A 21,237-nucleotide genomic window follows, 5' to 3' on the forward strand; every position below is an offset into this window, starting at 1 on the left:
CGTTTCGCGGGCCTCTTCCGCTTTGAAACACCCCTGTCCCGGGTGAAGCGGCTCCAGGCGGATCGCTGTTGGGCGGCTGCTTCGCCACCCGCTCCAGTCCGGCCGCAGAGGCCCCTGGTCGGAAATCTGGCCCTGCCCACCCCGCCAGCTCCCGGCTTGTGTGTGTGACACCGGCCCGGCTTCTGCAGCAGGCGAGGGCGGGGATCGATCGGGGCCTGCCCGCGGCCCAGGCCCGGCACCGCGATGGCCGGGGAGGTGAAGACCAAGCTGTCCAAGAACCTGCTGCGCATGAAGGTGAGAGGCGGCAGCGCGGCGCGGCGCGGCTCGGGGGCCGGCGGGGGAGGCCGCTAGCGCGGGGCGCTGGGGAGCAGCAGGCCGCGGGGTGGGGGGCCGATCCGAGTGAGGGATGTCAGGCGGCGTGTGGGGACGGATCGGGGGGGAGGGGAGAGCTGGCGGCCCTGGGGCAGAGAGTGGGGGGTGTATGGGGCGAGCTGCCCCTTGTGTATGGGGTGGGGAGGGGAGGAGGGTTATGGGGAGAGCTGGGGGCTCTGGGGCAGAGAGTGGGGGGTGTATGGGGCGAGCTGCCGCTTGTGTAGGGATGCGGAGGGGATGGCAGTTATGGGGAAAGCTGGGGGCTCTGGGGCAGAGAGTGGGGGGTGTATGGGGCGAGCTGCCCCTTGTGTAGGGATGGGAGAGTGGCCCGAGTGGGGAGGGGGGTTATGGGGAGAGCTGGGGGTTCTGGGGCAGAGAGTGAGGGGGTTTGGGGTCAGGTGATGGGGGTGTATGGAGCAAGATGTCCCCTGGGGAGGGTTTGGCGGCAGTGGGGACTGGGGAGAGTTGGGGGCGCTGGGAGAGGGAGCGAGGGAGGTCAGTTGGGGGGGGTTAAGGGGTAAGCTGCCCCCCTAGGGAGGAATGGGGGGTTCCCAGGTGCAGAGGTGATTGGGGGAGCCTACCCTGGTGGCAGAGCTGGGGCTGTAGGCTTAGGGAGCAAGGTTTGGGGTTGGTGCCCCGTGGGTGGATTGTGGGGCTGTAAGGCAAAGGCCTGGCATGTAGGGATGGAGTAGGGTATGGTATTTAGGAGGCTTGGAGGGAAAGAAGGGCAAGTTGCTCTGGGGTTTGGGGCTCATGGGAAGAGATCTGGGAGGATTCTGCACGTGGCATGAGACATGTGGGGGAGACAAAGGGAAAGATTGCCCTCCAGTGTTTGCGGGAAAGGGTGGTCACAAGGGTTCGCAGACCCAGAAAAATATTTTGTTTTAAATTGACCTAGGCCCCTGAGGGATCCACATTAAGCTCTGTTTCACAAAAACTACTGCTCCTGCATTATGATAAACACCCCCCCCACACACACACACACACACACACCCCCCACTGTGAAAGGATTGGGGAGTCACAGAAAGGAGACCATTCCCAGGGGTGGTGCAGATGGGGAAGAATGCCTCTTCAGGATAGAAGGGGAGATGACCTTGGCTGTGGGGAAGCTGAAGTAGTTAGGGCTCTCCAGAGATGAGCGGATAGGGAGGGAGTAGGGCATTGGGATTGGGGGGCTGGCATGAAGGCTGAGGGTGAGGAGGTGAGGATTTGTGTGTCTGCCTAGGCATTTGTACGTTGCTGCTTGCTGTTGTACTTGGAAGTATGGGGGGAGGGGATAAAAGACTAAATGGGGCTATGCGATATGGGGTGATGGAAACCTGAGGGCATCTGGGGGCTTGGAAGGACATGGAGAAGAGCATGTTTGAAGGGTATGGAGGTGAGAGACTAAACACATGCAGAGCTAGATCACAAGGTGGCTTTTGCAGTGTAAACAGGGAAGAGACATGGCATTATAACCAGCACCCCCTTCTCTGCTACAGGCTCTTCCACACCCAGGCCAGCCTGTTCTGACACAGGACTTGAATCAAGGTGCTGTTTCTGGAATCAGGGCCCTTGTCCTGAGCCAGTGCAAAGGACACATGTCATCAGGCTTGTAGAAGGCATAGACACCAGTGGTGTATATAAACTAAACCAATGTATAAAATAAGCCACTGGGTGCTACGCTCATCTATGTAGATGAAAATGTGTAAATACAATAGAAACCAAAAACCTATTGTAAGTATTCTGTAGTAAATACGTAGTCTAGGAAAAGCCTTCTTGAAAACAGTGGTCAAATAACATAATGAGGGATGAGGATTAAATGTTCCTTGAGATTTTGAGTGGATGGAAGGGGAGATGGACTCACAGTGTCTGCTACTGTTACATGATTCAGGACCCAAACCTGGAGTCCTGATCTAGGTGGAAATTTGCCTGATTCGGGATTGGGTCCTGTACAGTAAATGAGGCCCTGGCTCAGCAAATTAGTGGATGAGCCATAAGTCATGAGTAGAAAATACCTGGCAAGGGACGTCCATGTAGAAACCTAGGGTTAACCACAACGATCTAATATGGGTTTAAATACAACTGTCCTTGTCTGCACTAAGGGCAAAATTGTATTTTAATTTTATTAGTTAACACGTTTTCTACCACAGTACATTTTCCCAGGATAAACAAGGCCACACTTTTAAATTTGCCTTGTCTTGTTGTTGTCATTTCAAATTATGTTCCTCTTCATCTCACTAACTGACTTAAATATTTCTTATATGCATGTGGCCACGTTGGTCCCAGGATATTAGACAGACAAGGTCCGGGTGAGGTAATATCTTTTATTGGGTCAACTTCTGTTGGTGAGAGAGGTGAGCTTTCAAGCTACACCTGAAGAAAACCTTTCTGTAGCTTGAAAGCTTATCTTTCTCACCAATAGAAGTTGGTCCAATAAAAGATATTACCTCACCCAGATTGTCTCTTGACATTTTTCTTATTTGTTTTGGTTTATAAGGTCAGTTATGTAGTGAATGCCCCTCTTGTCCTTGTTAGGAATTTTTAAAGATATATATAATTAACCCTTTAAGGAAAAATTAGCATCAGGTAATTCTAGCTTCACTTGCTCTCTTCACCAGTTCTCCAGCTTTCTCAGATGTTCATTGTTAGTGCTATAGAAATATACTAAACAACATGGCACTGGCAATGATGGCATTGGAAGGTTTGGCTAAAGAAAATCCATAGTTCTTCTGTGGTAACTACTAAACTGATGATATGAAGTTCCACTTTGTAGCTATACTACAAATACTAGAAAAAATGGCTGTGCTAACCCCTGATGAAATGGCATTTATAACACTGTCTTGAATACCACGGTATCTTCACTTGTAGCCAAATATTTAACTCCTTAGACTCCCAGAAGTCTCCAGTGGTTTTATGAACTACAGCAGGGGTTGGCAACGTTCGGCTCGCCAGCGTAAGCACCCTGGCGGGCCAGGCCAGTTTATTTACCTGCTGACACGGCAGGTTCGGCCAATCGCGGCCCCCACTGGCCGTGGTTCGCCGTCCCGGGCCAATGGGGACAGCGGGAAACCGCAGCCAGCACATCCCTCGGCCCGCGCTGCTTCCCGCCGTCCCCATTGGCCCAGGTCAGCGAACTGTGGCCAGTGGGGCCGCGATCGGCCTAACCTGCCAGGTCAGCAGGTAAATAAACTGGCCCGGCCCGCCAGGGTGCTTACCCTGCCAAGCCGCGTGCCGAACGTTGCCGACCCCTGAACTACAGGGTTCCTGTTGTTTTGATCCAGGAACATACTGTGAACTACCTTCCTTATTTCAGCAAAATTTTGCATTAGCAAAACTGGGATTTCTTTGCTGAAAAACATCTGGAAATTCCTTTCTTCCCATGAGCTGTCTGTGCTGGCCTCTTTATCATGAACATAAATGCTCAAACTCTTTTTCTTTATATCTTTAATTTAAAATATTCCCTTTGCTTGTCACATTTGGTTGAGCTGCCTTGACTCGAAATATTTCCTAGCCTTGGATTTTGTTGTGCACTGATTTTTCTGGACAGTTCTCCTTTGACTGCTAGAAGAATATCCTATAACGGGGTGAACTTAGATCATTGTCCCTCCCTTCTCTTCCCCCCCCCCCCACTCTTTTCCCAACTCATAAATGTAGTAGCATGAGAGAGGGATATTAATAAAGTACCGACCTAGTCATCGCCCTTGGAATTGTGAATCTAGCATCAAGTCCAAAGTGAAATTAGTCTCAGCTCAGTGGCTAATGGACTCTGGTTCATGTCGTGTAATGCAACACATAATTCAGTAGAGTACACACTGGCATGATTGATGCTCTCTCTGTTTCTGCAGAACAACACAGAAGCTGAATCACCATTAATTTTTTAAAAATATAAATATTCATTAAATATTTATAACTTAATATAGCAATGCCTTCATGGCTTGTTTGCTTCGTTTTAGTTGTGCTGTTCCTTTTTTAGCTTGTTATTTGGGGCCATAGTCCTTCAAAGTACTAAGTGAAATAAGTTTTGCAATCTCCGTTCAGTCCTCAGCTGTAGCAGAGTTCACTTTCTATAAAGGTAGCAGAATAATTAGCACAATTACAAGTCGCTGCTCACCAAAGGCTTAAATCTGTGTTTCTATGGAGACTAAACTTTGACCCAAAGAAACACTCAGCATGTTTTATGTGCTTTGCAATTATTGCAATCTGTATTTTTTTTTTAATCATTTTAAATGTAAGTGACCAGATATTTTTATCCAAGGGATCTTCCAGGTCATTTGTTTTTAGGAACATAATCAATAAAAATGAACATTAATTGGATGCTTATAATAAAATTTCTCCCATTGAGATTCCAGTTTCCTTGATTAACATGTTTTTCCACATAGGCTGCCTCATTTTACTCACTCCTGAGAAAATCCAGATACTGTAATTTTAAATGGAAGGCTATGACATGTTTTTGAATTCTTTCAGAAAACAAAACTCCATTTTCTTTACTTAAGAAACTCACACAGAGTTGGGTACATATAGCAGTAAAAATGGAAAATGAGAAATTAAGATGGCTTATCACTTTTCAGACTATGCTATAGAATGAATATATAAATAAACAAAATTAAAATAATACACTTACTGTTTTGCATAGCCTGAAAAGTGATAAACCAATTTTTAATTTCTGATTGTCCATTTATATATATATTTGTATGGGGGTGAGGAAGTAGTGGCACATTGCAATTTCCATTCACAAGCCAAGCTTTGTCTACTTGGGACACCAAAATGATTTGTCACAGTAAATTGTGCAGATGTTTAAAATAGGGTCTTGCATGCTCTGCTATGCTTTGCTAGCATCTTCTCTGGTAAGGTTTTGATGTTCTCCTGGCTAATGCCAGATAAAGATTGCAAGTGTGATAGGGATGTGCCTAAGGGCTTGTCTAAATACAGGTTGTACTGCTTTACCAGTGCAGTTAGAGGTACACCTGTCTCCCCTTCCCCTCCTCCTACCCCTCCCTCCCCCCGCCTACTATGAATGCAATTATACTTGGGGCTCTACCAAATTCATGGCCGTGAAAAATCTCCCCTGTGATATCTGGCTATTGTAGGGGAGGGGCAGGGCTAGGGGTGCCCCACTCAGGGGCTCCTACCATGCGCCAGGCTCCGGCTGCTAGTTCCCTCTGGGCTGGGGAGGGACAGGACTTTATCTTTCCCTGCAGCAGCCCCCGCCCCTCCCCTACTGCGGCATGGGGAGGTTCCCGGAGGTGAGTCTAATCCAGCCCTAGGAGTATCTCTTCCCCTGGCCCTCTCAGGACTAGCAGCAGGAGCCCAGCACATGGTGGGAGCTCCCGGTTGGGGCGCCCCCAGCCTTGCCACTCCCCAGCTCCAAACCTAGAGCTTGAGGTTTAAAGGGGCCATTGGCTGGCGGGGGGCGGAGGGGGAGGTGAGAGGGGACCATAGCACCCCCCAACCATGGGCCCCATCCAGGCCTGTCCCCCCATAAAAGTGATGACACCCCACATGTCCTGTGTTCTTCCTCTCCCCCGACACACACAGTAGCCTTGTGACCCCGCATGACACTTTTTTGAGTTGGGACCCACATGGTTACAACAGTTGAAATTTCAGATGTAAACATCTGAAACCGTGAAATTGACGATTTTTAAAATCCTATGACTGGGAAATTGACCAAAAAGGACTGTGAATTTGGTAGGGCCCTAATTATACTGGTATAAATGTGCTTATACTAGTATAACTTATTCCCCTTGGGAAGAGGAATACGCTATAACAATATAACTGCATCTACACTAGGGGTTGTATCGGTATTACTGTGGGTAAAAAAATCACATCCCCTAACAGACATATTTATACTGATAAAAAAGCTGTCTGTAGACCAGGCCTGAGGCACCAACTCCATTCATGGTGATGTCAAACCCTAAGCATTAATTTTAAAAGAAATGTTTATAGCCTTTCTCGTTGTGGAGAAAGTGAACCTTCAACGTTCGGTCATGGTTTGGTCACTGAAATAGTTAACATTGACTTTTAATTGTACTCAGTTGGCACTTGAGTTAACACTTCATGGAGATGAAATGGGCAGCTCACACTTCTTCAAGCTATTGTTCCAATCTCTCTGTGAACTCCTCAAACATCACTGCATTATGCCATATCTACACTACGGTCATAGCGTAGACACTGCCTACAATTTTCCCATTGCTGTAGTTAATCCACCTCCCTGAGTGGCATCTACACTTGGGGGTAGGTCAGCTTAAGCATAGCACTCAGCAGTGTGAATTTTTCTCACCCCTTAACAATGTAGCTAGGTCTACACTAAAAACGTTAGGTTGACCCATTTATGTCTCTCATGGGTGTAAAAAATCCACGCCTGTGAACGATGTAGATAATCCAACCTAAACCTTGGCGCAGAGAACACTAAATCGATGAAAAAATTCTTCCATCTTCTAGGTACTGCTTCTCAGGAGGTAGATTAACTACAGTGACAGGAAAACCCGTACTGTTGCTGTAGCGAGTAGCTATGCTGAAGCACTCTAGTGGTGCAGATGCAGCTGTGCTGCTGTAGTGGTTTAAGTATAGACATAGCCTAATTTTTAAGTGAAGACCAGGCCTAACATTCAGGTAACATAAAGGCTCTCTTTGCAGCCTTGTGGGCTAGAGGCTTTTTTTTTTTTTTTATGAAATTTGAGAATCTGGAGGACAAAGGGACTCCCTCAAAAGAATACAGTAAAAAAACAAATGCTAACCTGGCCTAAGCCAGGTCCAGTTTGTCCCCTGACCTCTTTATGTGGTGGAGTATAACCATTTGGCATCTGGTATGCAGCAACAGCTTTGAAATTATTAAATTTTCCTCAGTCCTTTGCCAAAGCTCCAGGCATTGCAGGATGGTAATATGCCAAGGAAGTCAAAGCTATCTCCGGTATTACTAAAGTGCTGGTCACCTGGGTATATAAGTGGTGATGCAACTGAATTTTAATATTGCAGTTATTTGTCTGTATGTTGGCAATTGCCCTAACGTTGAGTCAGGCAAAACGTCTTAACATTTTTCATGAAATACTGCATGAACAATAAATGTCAGGCAACCTATTAAATAGTTGTAAATTACATTTGGGAAAAAGAAACTTTATGCAGAAAAATCTTTGTGTGTGTTTCTTTCAGTTCATGCAAAGGGGATTGGATTCAGAAACCAAAAAACAACTAGAAGAGGAGGAAAAGAAGATAATCAGTGAAGAGCACTGGTATCTGGATTTACCAGAACTCAAGGAAAAGGAGTAAGTTTGTCATATTTTTTCATTATGTATTTCTAGACCACGGGTCGGCCACGTTTGGCACACGGCTTGCCAGGGTAAGCACCCCGGCGGGCCGGGCCAGTTTATTTACCTGCTGACACGGCAGGTTCGGCCGATCGCGGCCCCCACTGGCCGTGGTTTGCCGTCCCAGGCCAATGGGGGCGGCGGGAAGCTGCGACCAGCACATCCCTCGACCGCGCCAGTTCTCGCCGCCCCCATTGGCCCGGGATGGCGAACCGCAGCGAGTGGGGGCCACGATCGGCCGAACCTGCCACGTCAGCAGGTAAATAAACTGGCCCGGCCCGCCAGGTGTTTACCCTGACGAGCTGCGTGCCGAACGTTGCCGACCCCTGATCTAGACTATCTGGGAGGCAAAGCAAAGTGTTGTGTATTAATCCTTTTCTGTCCCAGAAACACCTCAAAAATAATAGTAACTCTTAGTGACCAGTAGACATTAGTAAAATAGATTGGTAGGTGTAGCGTACTTATGCGGCATTTTATTCTTAGGAACCACTCTCAAGGTTTATAAGTCCAGAGTTTGACCTACTTCCCCTTTTTTCATCTGTATGTTTTCCTGGTATCAATGTAATTATTTTCTTTTTAGTGACCAGGCGATTTAATGCTGCTTTTGCTTTTTTTTTTTAAAAAATGGCTGAAACCTTGTTAATTAGGCCCCAATCTTGCAATCAAGTCCACGAGAGAGAATCTGGCTCCTGCATGGAGCTCCACTGATTTCATTAAGGTTTCATGCAGGTACAGAGGTCAATCCAAGAATATCCAGTTGCAGAATCTCTAATGGAGATGCAATAATAAGGAAAACATCTTCTAGTAAGGTCACAAACATCCATTCCTGCCTTCTGAAGAGATGCTATAAACAATAAGAAAACTATTTTTAAAATGTTTATTTTATCCTTTAAAAGAGGGAATTTTTTTAACAAGAGGGAGTCTCTTCTTAACATCTGGAGTTCAGAGAATTAATTACATGTGATTAAAGTGAATAAGGTTACTGATATTTAGTATTTTACGTGTGCAGGGTGGGGATGAGGAGGTGGAACACTTCTGCAGTACACGTATGTGATCATTCCTGAGGGCGGACTTCTTTTTGTTTCTTGTTTTGTTCATTAAAAGAGAAAAGAAAACAATCTTTGAAGAGAGAACCACACGGTTTTATTTCCTACAAGTCTCTACTAAGGCCAGCTCTACACTAGAAATTTGCTGGTATAAAAATGTCACCCAGGATGTGAGGTTTTGTGTGTTTGTGTTTTTTGAGGGGTTTTGTTTGTGTTTTTTTGGTTGGATGGGTTTTTCAGGTCTGGCTGGGCAGGGGGCAGCGGCAACATTTTGTATACCAGCAAATTTTTTCAAACATAGATCTGGCATAAGACATTTAATTTTTTTGGTTTTGCTTTTTATTGCCTTTGGTTATTGTGACTATGTTAAGACATGCTGTTCAGACAAATACTTGGTTTTGTTTGTTGTGCAGGAGTTTTATAATAGAAGAGAGAAGCTTTATGCCATGTGAAGACCTACTTTATGGCAGAATGTCCTTTAAAGGGTTCAATCCAGAAGTTGAGGTACTGTCAAATGTTCTACTTGAAATGAAATGAAATTGAAATGAAATTAATGGAGATATCCCATCTCCTAGAACTGGAAGGGACCTTGAAAGGTCATCGAGTCCAGCCCCCTGCCTTCACTAGCAGGACCATGACTTCTGTTAGGGTCATGGAGTGTATGTACCCCATACTGGACCAGCATCCAAAGGGTTAATACAGGCACAGCCAGCCACTGCTGTTTGGAAGCCTCACAGCAGCTGGGAGGGTTAAAAGGGCTGGGAAGCAGATGGGTGGAGTGGCTACCAGAGGAGTGAGCAGGCTGGAGAAAGGAGTTCACACCGGAAAGCTACTAAGGAGCTGCCCAGAGGCAACAGCCCAGGAGGGGATGAACGGATCAATAGGCTGGAGAGCCTGCAGAGACCCAGGGGAAGGTGGGAAGAAGCTCAGGGCACTGTCAGAGTTGAAGAACCCTGATCCTGCTAACCTAACTTGAGGGCCCTGAGCTGGAACCTGGTGGAGTGGGTGGGGAGTGAAGAAAGAGTTTTCAGACCCCTGGGCACCAGGAATAGACTGACAGCCCCACTGGGGGCGGCACTATGCTTGGCCAGAGGGGATGGCACCAATGCACCACCCCAGTTAGTAACTAAGAAAAACTATAAATTGGAATTAGGTTTCAACGTGACTTCCATTGAAATCAAGAAGTGTCTTTCTGTTGACTTCAGTGAGAGTTAGCTGAGCTTTATATGCTTTGTAGCACAAAGTGGATTATTGCTAAATGTGTCCAATCTTCGTGCTTCTAATTTGAGCTCCGCTAGGTAGGATGAAAATGGTAATTTCCACCTCAACTCCCCGTCTTCCTCTTATTCAACATTCCCATTGCTGTTCAGCAAAATCAGCTGCTCTTCTAACTGGATTGTTGATACTCGGTCATTAATTCGTGTGTTGATACGCTCTCTCTGTGCTCACACTTGTTGTTTTCAACTTTTAGAAGTAGAGCTGTTTGATTGCAGGAATTTGAAAATAAATTAAAATGCAGGCAAAGCATTTTGAAGGATTTTATGAAATGTTTGCAATTCTGTACAGAAAATACAACATTATGGGGAGTATTTACTCTTGATCACACTGCCTCAGTAAGAGCCTAGGTACTGGATTGGTATTTAAGAGACTTGTTCCTGCTTCTGCCTTTCATTTGCTCTGTGACCTTGGTCCGAGTCTCTTTACTTCTCTGTGCCTGATTTATCCAGCTGTGAAATGAGGTCCCTAATAATTTAAAAAAAAAAAAATTGTGGATGAAAAGTGGTTTATTCACTTGTGTTGTGTATGTTTGATCCATTTGAACAAATGGAGCCTTTCACCTCTGAGGCACTTTTACTCAAGTCAAGAGGGATGAAATCTGTCTGGCACTATGAAATGAGTCTTTCCAGTCCCAGATTGACACATGTCCATGTCACACACTAGCGTCCATTGGCACCCAATGTTGTTTATCTCAGCTGAATGAGCGTGGAGGCTGAATTCCCATCCTCCACTGAGAGGTGGCTCCAGATTAGCATTAAGACATACAAGCAGGTGATATGGAAGAGTTCATTTTGTTTACTGGTCCTCTGTCAATGCAGTGCTTTCTGCAGGCGCTGTCTTAAATAAAATGTATTTCCACATTGTGATTCAATGTGATTGTGATTCAAGCCAAGATTTTGGAAGTAAATAAAATGCTATTTCTGGTAAATATCTGGCATTTTCCCCCCATATGTCAACAGCTCAATAGTTCCTATACATGATACGTGATTCCTATGCATTTTCCTCCCCTCAAAGAACAAAGCCTCCATGCTCCATGCACTGCTCAGCAAAACAGCTGCCCAGTCTCACTGCTCTCCCACTTTTCTTCCAGTTTGGATCTTCAGTCATCATATTGCTCCTTAAATTAGGGGCCAAACTTGCAAACTCTCAGCCCTGTTGACTGGAAACTACTCATGTGAATAAGGTCTTGCAGAATCATGCCTTTAAAATAAAAACTCTTTCGAGCAGAGGTGTCTTTAACTTCTCTTCAACATCACACACGTCTATGGTGCTATAATAGTAACAACAACACTGCCATTAATCTGTGTCTCACAGCTAAATAACTGCCTACGATGAAAAGTTACTGATGCTGAATTCAGATCTAATGTGATTTAGGGGGAATTATGATTACTGTCTCATCAGGGTTGGCATTTTCACTGGCTTTTTTTTAATGCAAGTAGTATTTTATTGTAAAGCTTTTCAGACAGATTCTCCCTGCTGAATAAACATTTTCAAGTTGCTTAGTTCCTAAATTTGACCCTCCCTTAAGATCTGGGAATTATATACACTAGATTATACTTGACAATGAAAAAACAGATCTGCTACATAACTTTTTTTAAAAGATTTATCCACAGTTTTTGTAGAACCTACGATCGATAGTGCATTGTCACTTAAGTGCCAACAATTGTAAAGAGTGCTAAGAAAACCTAGTCCCAGATGCCAGGCACGCATGCTGGTGTGCAAACAAGGAAGGAACAAAAGATAGGTTATGTTTGTATTAGAACAATTTTAAGATGCAGGAAAATTATAACAAAACTCATTATTTTAAGTTTTGTAAGGGCTGAGTCATGAGCTGTTTTCAGGGCCATGCTGGGTTGTATGGGGACCTAAGACACTCCCCTACGCAAGCTATCTGAATCACTGTGCAGTGGGGTAACAGAGGAGGAACTAAGCTCCACCCAGGTATTGCACTGGTGCAGATCACCATCACTACCCAGCCCGTGGAGCAAGGGGGAAGCAGCCAGTCACAGTTCATTCCCTTGTCTTCTCGCAGCAAAGCATGGCTGCCTGCTCCCTTTTATTCACGGTTCATGGTAAATCCATGATCTAGCCCTAAGTTTATACTACGAACAAAGGAAAGCAGCTTCAGTTAAAACTCGGGGGAAAGAGTCCTGCTTGTCCGTTTTAAAAATGAGTTTCTTATCAGTAATATCTATATAATTGAAATTCTGTGAAAGAGTTAACTGTAAACTGATTTCCCATTTCATTTTCAGAAGTTAATGATCCAAATGAACTCTAGGTACAAGAAAGAAGAAATTGAAGCAGATGATACAGCCGAGGCTGACGTATCAGATGAAGAAATGGCCAGAAGGTAATTTATGTTTTATGGCATAGTTAAAATTACCAAGATGATGTGTTGCTGCACTCTCATCAGAGTGTTTATAAAAGAGCAAACTTTTGTGTTGTGCACAAGATTTTTTAAATAAGAATTTTGAAGAATGTGTTTAGTGGAATAGCTTCATTACGTCCTAGGGAAATAACTTGGGGCCATTTTTTACCCTCTGCTACACCTTTGTACTCTCTACTCTGTCACTCTGTACCACACTATGTGACAGAAGGCAAAATTGGCCCCTTAATACTCTGATATCTTGATACAGGCAGTAGCTGTGTCTCTTAACAGAGTGCTGTAAGAGGAGTGGCATTGGCAGTCCTCTGTTGCACCACAGATTCGTATTGCTGATAGGATTTATGACTTGCTTTGATTTTATGAATAATAGTGATTTGTGTCAGAGTCCAGTGGCACCTTATAGACTAACAGACGTATTGGAGCATGAGCTTTCGTGGGTGAATGCATGCATCTGACACAGTGGGTATTCACCCACGAAAGTTCATGCTCCAATATGTCTGTTAGTTTATAAGGTGCCACAGGACTCTTTGCTGCTTTTACAGATCCAGACTAACATGGCTACCCCTATACTTGACAGTGATTTGTGTATTAATTTAAATATCTTAACAGATATGAAACCTTAGTGGGAACTATCGGGAAGAAATTCTTGAAAAAGAGAGACCAGCGTGTGCTACAGGATGAAGATGAGAACAGTAACATGAGACCTAGCAAAGCTAAGAAAATGTTCTTAAAACCCCAGGATTGATGTGAACTGCACAATTGAAGCTAATAGAAATGTTATCTACAGGGTAGAGTAACTGAGCAGTGTTTATTTTCTACCAAATAATGTAAGATATGTTTCAAAATCGAAGTCTATTCTGATTGAAATTTCTGCTGTCCACATGACAAACATACTTTCAAAGCGGGTGCTTATATAATGGATGTCATACATCCTTTCCCGTCTGAGCAAGTTGTACTGACCACGGGGATCTAAGCCAGTTAGCTGTGTAAATGTTGTGCATAAGTAAGATGGCTATCCCGTGTGTTTGAGAGCAACAATCTTTACATTTTATGATGGTAATTGAATGCAAGTATTTCAACTAATGATGAGTTATGGCCAATCTTATAAAGCAATTCTGCTTTCAGTGCTTTTTTTACTGTATAAATTGAAACCCCTTACACTTTTTAAATTGAAAGAAATAGTCTGCAGAAATTTACACGTTTCTTTAACAATTCTAAAATTAAGTTGAAAAAGGAACAGAGAGATTAAATCCGTTTAGTTGAATTTTATTTTTTTATAAAATCTATTTAAAGAGAGGTTTTTGTAATAGAAGCCATTTTTTTTCTAGAATAAGCTAAATATTTATATTGGGTGATGTTTTCACTTTGACACTTATGAATCATGATCTGCTCAATCTCTCACCTCCAAAAATTTTTTTTGATGTTCCTTTGGTTGTGGTTTTCTTTTCTGGCAAAAAATTTCCAATCCTATAAACAAGATCTGTGATAGCAGGATAATGACCGCTTCAGAAACACATCGTAAAGCTGAATAAAAACTTTTAAAAGACTTTTGTGTCTGATTATTGTGGTTTAGGTAACATAATATAAACACTGAAACTTAACATAGCCTGTGAGATGTTTAGTGCATTGTTTGATAGTGTTTAGATTCAGGCCCAGATTTTTAAATGTATTTAGACATTAATGCTCTCAGCATTGCAATACCAACTGATTTAGGAGCCTAAATCTAATTTTCAAAAGGGCTTTAGAGATTTGACTGTCAGTGGGATTTAGACTCCTAAATGCCTACATCCCTTTTGAGAATGAAATTTAGGATCCTAAATCAATTAAGCATTGCAACTCTGAGCAAAGCAACATCTCAATATCTTTAAAAAACTGGGCCTTAAGGACATGCCCCCAAATATTAGTTGAGTTGAAATGCCTTTTCTAGTTAGAAAGTAATGAAGCAGTTTGAAGCATTGTTTGCACAGAGAGACAGTACTGGCCTTCCATCAATTGCTGCTCTGGGCATGTTGAAATTTGTTGTTAGCATGTGTCAGATCTAAAATTATAGCAGTTTTCTGTATCCCAACCTTTAGCAAGAAATATGCTCTCTGTTATTTTATTGCCCTGGCTAGTTGTCCAGGTTGTCGTCCAGGATGCTGGCTCTCTCGAGAAAGGAGGGATTGGAGGAGTTTGCTAAATTAAAGCAAGTAGTGGCAGTTCCATCACAGACACGAGTCGTTGGTTTTTTTTCTCTCTTCTTTTTGGAACAGCTCAGTGAAGCAAGACACGAAACTCAATTATATAAAGTAAGAGGCCGTACATCTACAGTAGTTTGCATGTATGATATATGGACTATAATCCATATATCAAAAGCACCTCGTTAGATATTTAAGATGGATCACACATGGAAAGAGAAATACACTTTTAACCTAGTAAGGGAGCTTCATAAAGGTGGAAAGTCTATGATTCATGATCTCATATAGGTTTTCAGAGCTAATTAAATGCTACTGGTTCAATTACTTAAAACTTGACTATATATAATTGTCAATTGAACAAAAGTTAATGATCGCAAGACATTTTTCTTCCCAAATGTGACCTGAACTACAAAGTGATTTATTGTTGCTCATCACAAGAAAAACTCAGAATATATCCCATTATTCTTTCTTGCTTATTACTAGGAAATGACTACCCTGTTATATGAATAAATTTCTTTGGTGATGGCAGGATTTCTGAATAATAGTGCTAGGTATTTTGGGGAAACTATATTCTAGTGAGACACTAGTGACCACTAGATGTCACTAAAATTTTGTTTGGGCTTCAGGATTCTTGAACTGATGACATTCTGTTGCTTTCACATAATCTGTTCTGAAAGTTCCTTTGATTGGATAATTATTTGAGGCATGCATATAATAAAAAGAGCATTAAACTTTACACAGAGGCTTCTCTGCACAGAGAATGTATGCAGAGAGGACACCTTCTGTGTCCTTCATTCCAAGGCAGAATAGCTGCATGTGATTGGGAGAAAAACAAAAACAGCTCTGTAGTCGGATATCTCTGAGTCCTGGAGGGTACTGTGCATTGCATGTGTTTGGGTGGAAGGTTTTGAAGGTGAAGTGACCTGAATTTCAACAGCTTCACAGAAAACTTATATTCTATTACTGGAGGGTTATAAGAAAATGCGTAACCCCGTTACAATTATTAGCAGTGTATAATCTTTAAAGGTTGGTACCCTACTGGCCAGAAGTTTGATTGAACAGCTTTCGATGATGGCTAGATGAACTCTTCAAATGCAACTTTAAAAGCAGCTGCTGAGGTTAGGGCAACCTATTTATTCACTCAGCTATCTTGGAGCGTCAACTGTATTGTAGAATCAGCAAAATGTAAGTGCCTAGTCGGAGTTGTAAAAGTGCCTAGATGCTTGTGAAAATCCCAGTAGGTATCTCTCTGGTGCCTATCTACATCTTTAAGTGCCTAGATATCTTTAAAAATCTGATCCTAGGCTCCTAAGTCATCTAGGTGTGTTACAGAATTTTGCTATACATAGTTCCTTACTATAACTAGACCACTATGGAGGCTTAAGTGTAGACGTGAAATGTTCATGATGCAAATCTACATTTAATCAAGCATTCTTGCCTTTGTTACAAACTCAAAAATAGACCCATTGTTGTGGACAGTTTTGTTAAGCTGCTGTTTTTAAAGCATAAATGGACCTGTTTCTCAATCAAAAAGGACCCCTTTTTGATTGAAGATGTAATTTGGATTTTAGAATGAGCATTTTTGGTTTGGAAGTAGCCATTTTCTCAAGCTTGCAAATAAAGCAAAGTTTGGAGGGGGGGAGGTGCATAAAACAGCAGAATTGTTTGTGCAAATGGTGTGAAATGAATAATCTGTGAATTTGGCACAACTCTGACCAAGAATGAGAGCAAGGGGTGATTGTTGCAGTCTACAGCAGCTGGCATTCATGTGCTCATTGAGAGCTCATAGCAGTAAGAATAGTTTAAACTTTGTCTTCAGACATCTAGAACTATTTGTCCTGTCCTCTTTGAGAGTGACCTTTTAGGTCCAGATTCATCATCTGTCTAATACTGCATTGCATGAGGAAAGCACATATCATTAGCCATCATCACTCTTCCTGAAGTGTCCTATTTGAGGTACGCTGGCTGAGAGGAGCCAGAGAAGGAATTCAGGAAAATTACAAAATTAGTTGGCAAGTCATCAGTTTCTTCTGCTGCTTAGTGTTGTTAACAAAGAAACTGAGGCAGGAAACTAGATTTTATTTTTATTCACCCACTGTTTGGATGCGCTAGTCAGTCAACGCATCCAGCATTGTTAAGAATGGATTAACAGCTTATCTAGCATGCTGTGAATAATTAAATTGTACTTATCAGGATCCAATAATAAAAACACAAGTTGGTTTATTTTATATTATATCTCCTCCCCCCACCCCTGAAGAGGCATTAAAATGTGGTGGTTTCCTTTTATGTTTGCTAGCTGTTGCCTACGCAGTTTGAGTAAATGAAACTTGCAAGAGAAAATAACTCTCGAAGATGATTAACTTAAATGATTTGTCTGAAATAATAGTGCAACAATTGAGCTAGTTCTCTCTTTCCTCTCTGTGGTGCCAGTTGGGTTGAAATTTTTACTACTACTGTAGTTGCCAATGCTGGGAATAGATGAGGACTGCACAACTTCCCTTCCCTTCACTTCTTCCTATCTTGTCTCTTTTGATCTAATTGATGCTGGACCTTAAAAGCCATAGGGGCAGAGTCTAGCTGAAGTGAGTGCTCATCCTGTATCTTACCTCCACTGATCCAAGAGCTGATTAAACTTTGTTCCTTGTTGTTTTTTTAATTGCTTTTTCCAATGGTGAAATGAAGCTTGAACTGGTTTTCTCCTGTTACTCGTAGTTCTTTTCTGAAAGACACTCCGAATACAATTGTTAATGGATGGTATTTTCCTTTGGGCTTTGGGTATACGTGATGGGCAGTTAGGCTGAGATTATTCAGAGCCATCTATGGGATTTGAACACCCAGCTCCCATTAATTTTACAATTATTCAGATCTCAGCCTGAAAGCAAAGTTGCCTTGTCTTCCTGTAAATCAAGATACCGTGCTTTCCTAATTCCCGATACATTTTGAACGTGTTGGGATATAGCGTTAACAGTGTTGGTGCCAGGTGACTTGACAACAGGTTGCAGCTAAAACGCTGCACAATAGTTTGGCGTCTCATTAAACTAGCCTGAAAGAGAGAGAGTCCACTTTAACTTTAAAATGTATTGCAGGGGAAAGGTGTCGGCTGAATTACCCTGTAGACGTAAGATCCCGTGTTTATCAGCATAACAGGAGTATAAATCTCCTATGCCTCCTGCCGGATCCTTTTAGAAATTAGTCATTCCTTTCCCTTTTCCTGTGGGAAGGCAGCTATCACAAGGCCTCCCTAATGGTATTAGGCTGTGGTTCGGTGACTCTTATATTTAATACCATTCTTATCTTAGGCCTAGTTATCTGTCTTTCGAGAGGTTTGGGGTACAGTATTCACAGCTAAATAACTACTGTATTTATCAACTCTGAGAGAATTTGCCAGGCTGAAAAACTGATTGTTAGCAGGTGTAAATCAGCAGAGCTCCATTTGACCTGACACTGCAAAGCCAAGACCTGGTAATAACTGTCAAGTCTGGGGAAAAATCTCTGTGGGAGAGTTGTTATAAATGACGGTGCAGAGGGTGGGAGGGTTGAGGACTGACCCATGTGGAGCTCTACAGAGAATAGGCCTTTTAGTAGACAGCAGGAGCAGTTAGGTGGCAGCAGAACCAGAGGCGCTGATGGAGGCGACACAGGAGGATGGAATAACCAGGGTGTCAAAGGCCACATTGAAGCCAACCAGAGAAGGAACCATTATCAGCATAAAGGAGGCAGTGGTCTGCTACGTAGAAGAGAGGGGGTTCTGTGTTATGGATTGTGAGCACCAGATGAAAATTCCTCCCAGCTAAAGAGAAAGTGGCAAGTTTTATTTGAAACACTTAGTACTTATCTGATATTTGGGGAATAAAAACTTAATTACAATTCATACTTACAAAGACTTGTTTTCATTTATTTATTTTTAATATCTTTTTGTATTTCATGAGAGTTTTTCATAAATCATGTTAGAACAAGGAGGCTGTCCACTGAGAAGAAAATGTCTTGATTCTCTTCTTTAACCTGCTATTGTTAAAAGCAGCATGTAAGATTACCATCAGGAAAAACGACTGGAGAATTATTTTTCTCAGTGGTCTACTCTGTTAACTTTGTTTTGACACTGTTTCCCCTGCACAGTCAATTTCTCTGTTTTTATGGGTCTTTCAACATGATGGAGAGAAACATTTTTAGAACAGGGAACTGCAATTGCAAAACCACAGATATTAGAAGAGGGGACTCATTAGTTAGACAAGGGGTTTCTTTAAATAGACTTGATTCAGTTGGATGCTTTTTATGCTCGTCACCTTGATAACATTCCCATTTGTATCTGTCTTTAAGGAATTTCAGTTTGTGGCCATGTGGAATGGAAGTAGGCACAATAGAGAAACAAGTTTGGGCACCATTTTTACAATTCATCCTTTAGACAGGATGTGAATTAGTACCACTACAAAAGCATCATAAGAAAAAAATGGACATACTAAACATAATTAACATGTGTGGTTCGTTGTAGTAATCACAGAGAGAAATTGAATAATACTCTGCACTTGTAAGTCTGGGGACCTTAAAGTGCCCTACATACATGAATGAATTATTCCTCCTAACACACCCTGGAGGTGGGGAAGTATATTTTCCCCATCTGTAAAATGGGGATATGGAGTTGAATGCTTGGTACAGTACTTCTAAATCCACATTTCAGACCTAAATAAGTGGTCTGATCTTCAGGTGTCTAAATTTAAGCAGCCAAGTTTGGAAATGTGATTTCCCTAATGGTCCCAGCATATATATGTCAGTAGCACAGAAACCCCAGTACTCCTCTCCGAGTTGTGTTCTTACACCACTAGAAAACTTTTCCTCCCTGGACCACATGTCCTCTCAGATCTTCATCCAGCCTCAAACCAGTCTCTAAATTTGTGCCCACAAAAGTGTGTGTGGGCTCCATTTATTCTCTCGGTGGTAACTAATCAACATGGGACTCTGAAGTGCCTGTTTTTCTGAACTTAAGTTCTCATTTTAACCTGGTATTAATGGATTTTAGGTCATTTATTGAATGTCATATTAGACTGTGAAAGATGCTACAATTGCATAGAATTATTGTATGTTTTAGCACTACACTAAATCACATACAATCCTTTGAGGTTAATTGGGACAAATTTTCTCTCTAATGTTAAGCTGAATTTATCTTTCAGTGTCTCCTCCACCTCTTCATCTTTAAGAGTCATGAATTCTACCAGATCTGTGTTGTCCTTGTAGTTGTAAGTTGTCTCAATGAGTGTCCACCCAATTAAAGCTCGAAACCCATCAGTGGTCTGCAGGCTGCAGATTGACTTCTTTGTAAACAGGGAATCTGGAGATGTCTGAAGATACGTACATTGGAACTGGAAATCTCTGATTGTTCGTGGCTCAAGACTGAACAAGTAAATTTTCCTGCACTCACTTCTTTCTAGAAGATCAGAATTAGAGAAGCTTTGGTTGGCAATGTATTGTTTCCTTCTTATTTTCTCAAAGTACCAGGTCCCATTGTTTTCTGTGAAGCGAAAGATGCCAGGAGTCTGAGGCTGGTCTTTCCCAGAAATAAGTTCCATTGGTTGCCAAATTTGATAGGATACACCAAAGCCTCCATCCAGGATATAGGCTCTATCATCAATATCCACCTTTAGCAGAAGGTGGGTCATTTGGGAAGCATATGTGTTTTGGTGCAGGTTGTATATATATGCTCCTAAAAGAGTGGTCTCATATCCCAGTGTTTTCAGCACCCAACATAAAAGTTGGTTGTGTTCCATGCACCATCCACCACGCTTTTTCCTTACAATTTTGTTGTAAACCTGGACTAAATCCAAGGTAATGGTTTCCCCACAATGGATGCTGAGATTTTCAAATGGAACAGTTCGGATGTGGTGCTGGAAGATTGCAGTTAAGGTTTCCAAATCATGTTTTTCATGGGAGCCTTTGTATCCAATTCTTGCTAAATATTCTTCGATGTACATATTGCCTGTAAAAGAAGTAACATTAACAAAAAGTTAATTATTTATGATGATGTGAAGGGATTTCTTGTTGATTCCAACTAGCACAGATGCTATGATCTACTGAACCCCATCATAGGAGTATTGAAAAGAAAACTGATTTTTGTGGTAGAGAAATGCAGGAGTAATGATAGGGCATGGATGTTGGGATCTGGGTTTTTTGGTCCCAGGCCATCTCTTGACAAGGGTGGACACCATAGAGTAATTACCCCCTTGTGTGCACAAGTGTATGTAAGGAAGATTTTTGGTATCTACATTAGGTCAGTGTGATACCAGGACTCAGTCAAAATAGGACAAAATTAGGAAACGTTAACGGGTTTTTGAATAAGACAGTTCTGATGTCCATATTCTCATCTGAAGAAATGATGAAGGAAGCAGTGTGATCTAATGGTCAGAGCAGGCACTTGGGAGTCAGGAGTCCTGGGTTCTGTTCTTGAGTCTGTGTCTGAGATCATAAGTAAGCCATTCATTTTCTGTATGCCTCAGTTTCCTCATCTTCTAAAATGAGGAAAATAATATTCCTTGCACATTGGTAAAGCACTTGGGAGATTATTGGATTAGAGATGCCATAGAAGTGTCAAGTCTTGTTATAAATTCAGACCATCAGATGATTAACTGAACCACTGATTTTTTTTGAGAGTCACAAATCACTAAGCTCTAATCCTGTCTAGTTTGATATAGTCGTGACACTTTGGT

The 21,237-nt window shown here is 42.3% G+C and overlaps 2 protein-coding genes across 2 annotated transcripts; one reads left to right on the top strand and one right to left on the bottom strand.

The window, feature by feature from the left end:
- Window positions 1-243: 243 nt before the first annotated feature.
- On the top strand, window positions 244-13,912 carry MPHOSPH6 (M-phase phosphoprotein 6). Its single transcript, XM_034788632.1, has 5 exons — window positions 244-294; window positions 7,501-7,613; window positions 9,115-9,205; window positions 12,232-12,329; window positions 12,975-13,912. The coding sequence occupies exons 1-5, from the start codon at window positions 244-246 to the stop codon at window positions 13,108-13,110; spliced, it is 489 nt and encodes a 162-aa protein (XP_034644523.1). The 3' UTR covers window positions 13,111-13,912.
- A 4,789-nt stretch (window positions 13,913-18,701) lies between these two features.
- LOC117886635 (arylamine N-acetyltransferase, pineal gland isozyme NAT-10-like) lies at window positions 18,702-20,507 on the bottom strand. Its single transcript, XM_034788630.1, has one exon. The coding sequence runs from the start codon at window positions 20,503-20,505 to the stop codon at window positions 19,633-19,635; it is 873 nt and encodes a 290-aa protein (XP_034644521.1). The 5' UTR covers window positions 20,506-20,507; the 3' UTR covers window positions 18,702-19,632.
- Window positions 20,508-21,237: the final 730 nt, after the last annotated feature.

The sequence above is a fragment of the Trachemys scripta genome, chromosome 13, assembly GCF_013100865.1.
Source record: "Trachemys scripta elegans isolate TJP31775 chromosome 13, CAS_Tse_1.0, whole genome shotgun sequence".
In the NCBI taxonomy this organism is placed as follows: Eukaryota; Metazoa; Chordata; order Testudines; family Emydidae; genus Trachemys; species Trachemys scripta.

Bases quoted from the DNA above. Each gene is read 5' to 3' on its own strand.
- MPHOSPH6 (XM_034788632.1), top strand. From the start codon at position 244: ATGGCCGGGGAGGTGAAGACCAAGCTGTCCAAGAACCTGCTGCGCATG. The intron at 7,614-9,114 runs GTAAGTTTGTCA...TTTGTTGTGCAG, and splicing joins CCAGAACTCAAGGAAAAGGA to GAGTTTTATAATAGAAGAGA. The intron at 12,330-12,974 runs GTAATTTATGTT...ATATCTTAACAG, and splicing joins GATGAAGAAATGGCCAGAAG to ATATGAAACCTTAGTGGGAA.
- LOC117886635 (XM_034788630.1), bottom strand. From the start codon at position 20,505: ATGTACATCGAAGAATATTTAGCAAGAATTGGATACAAAGGCTCCCAT.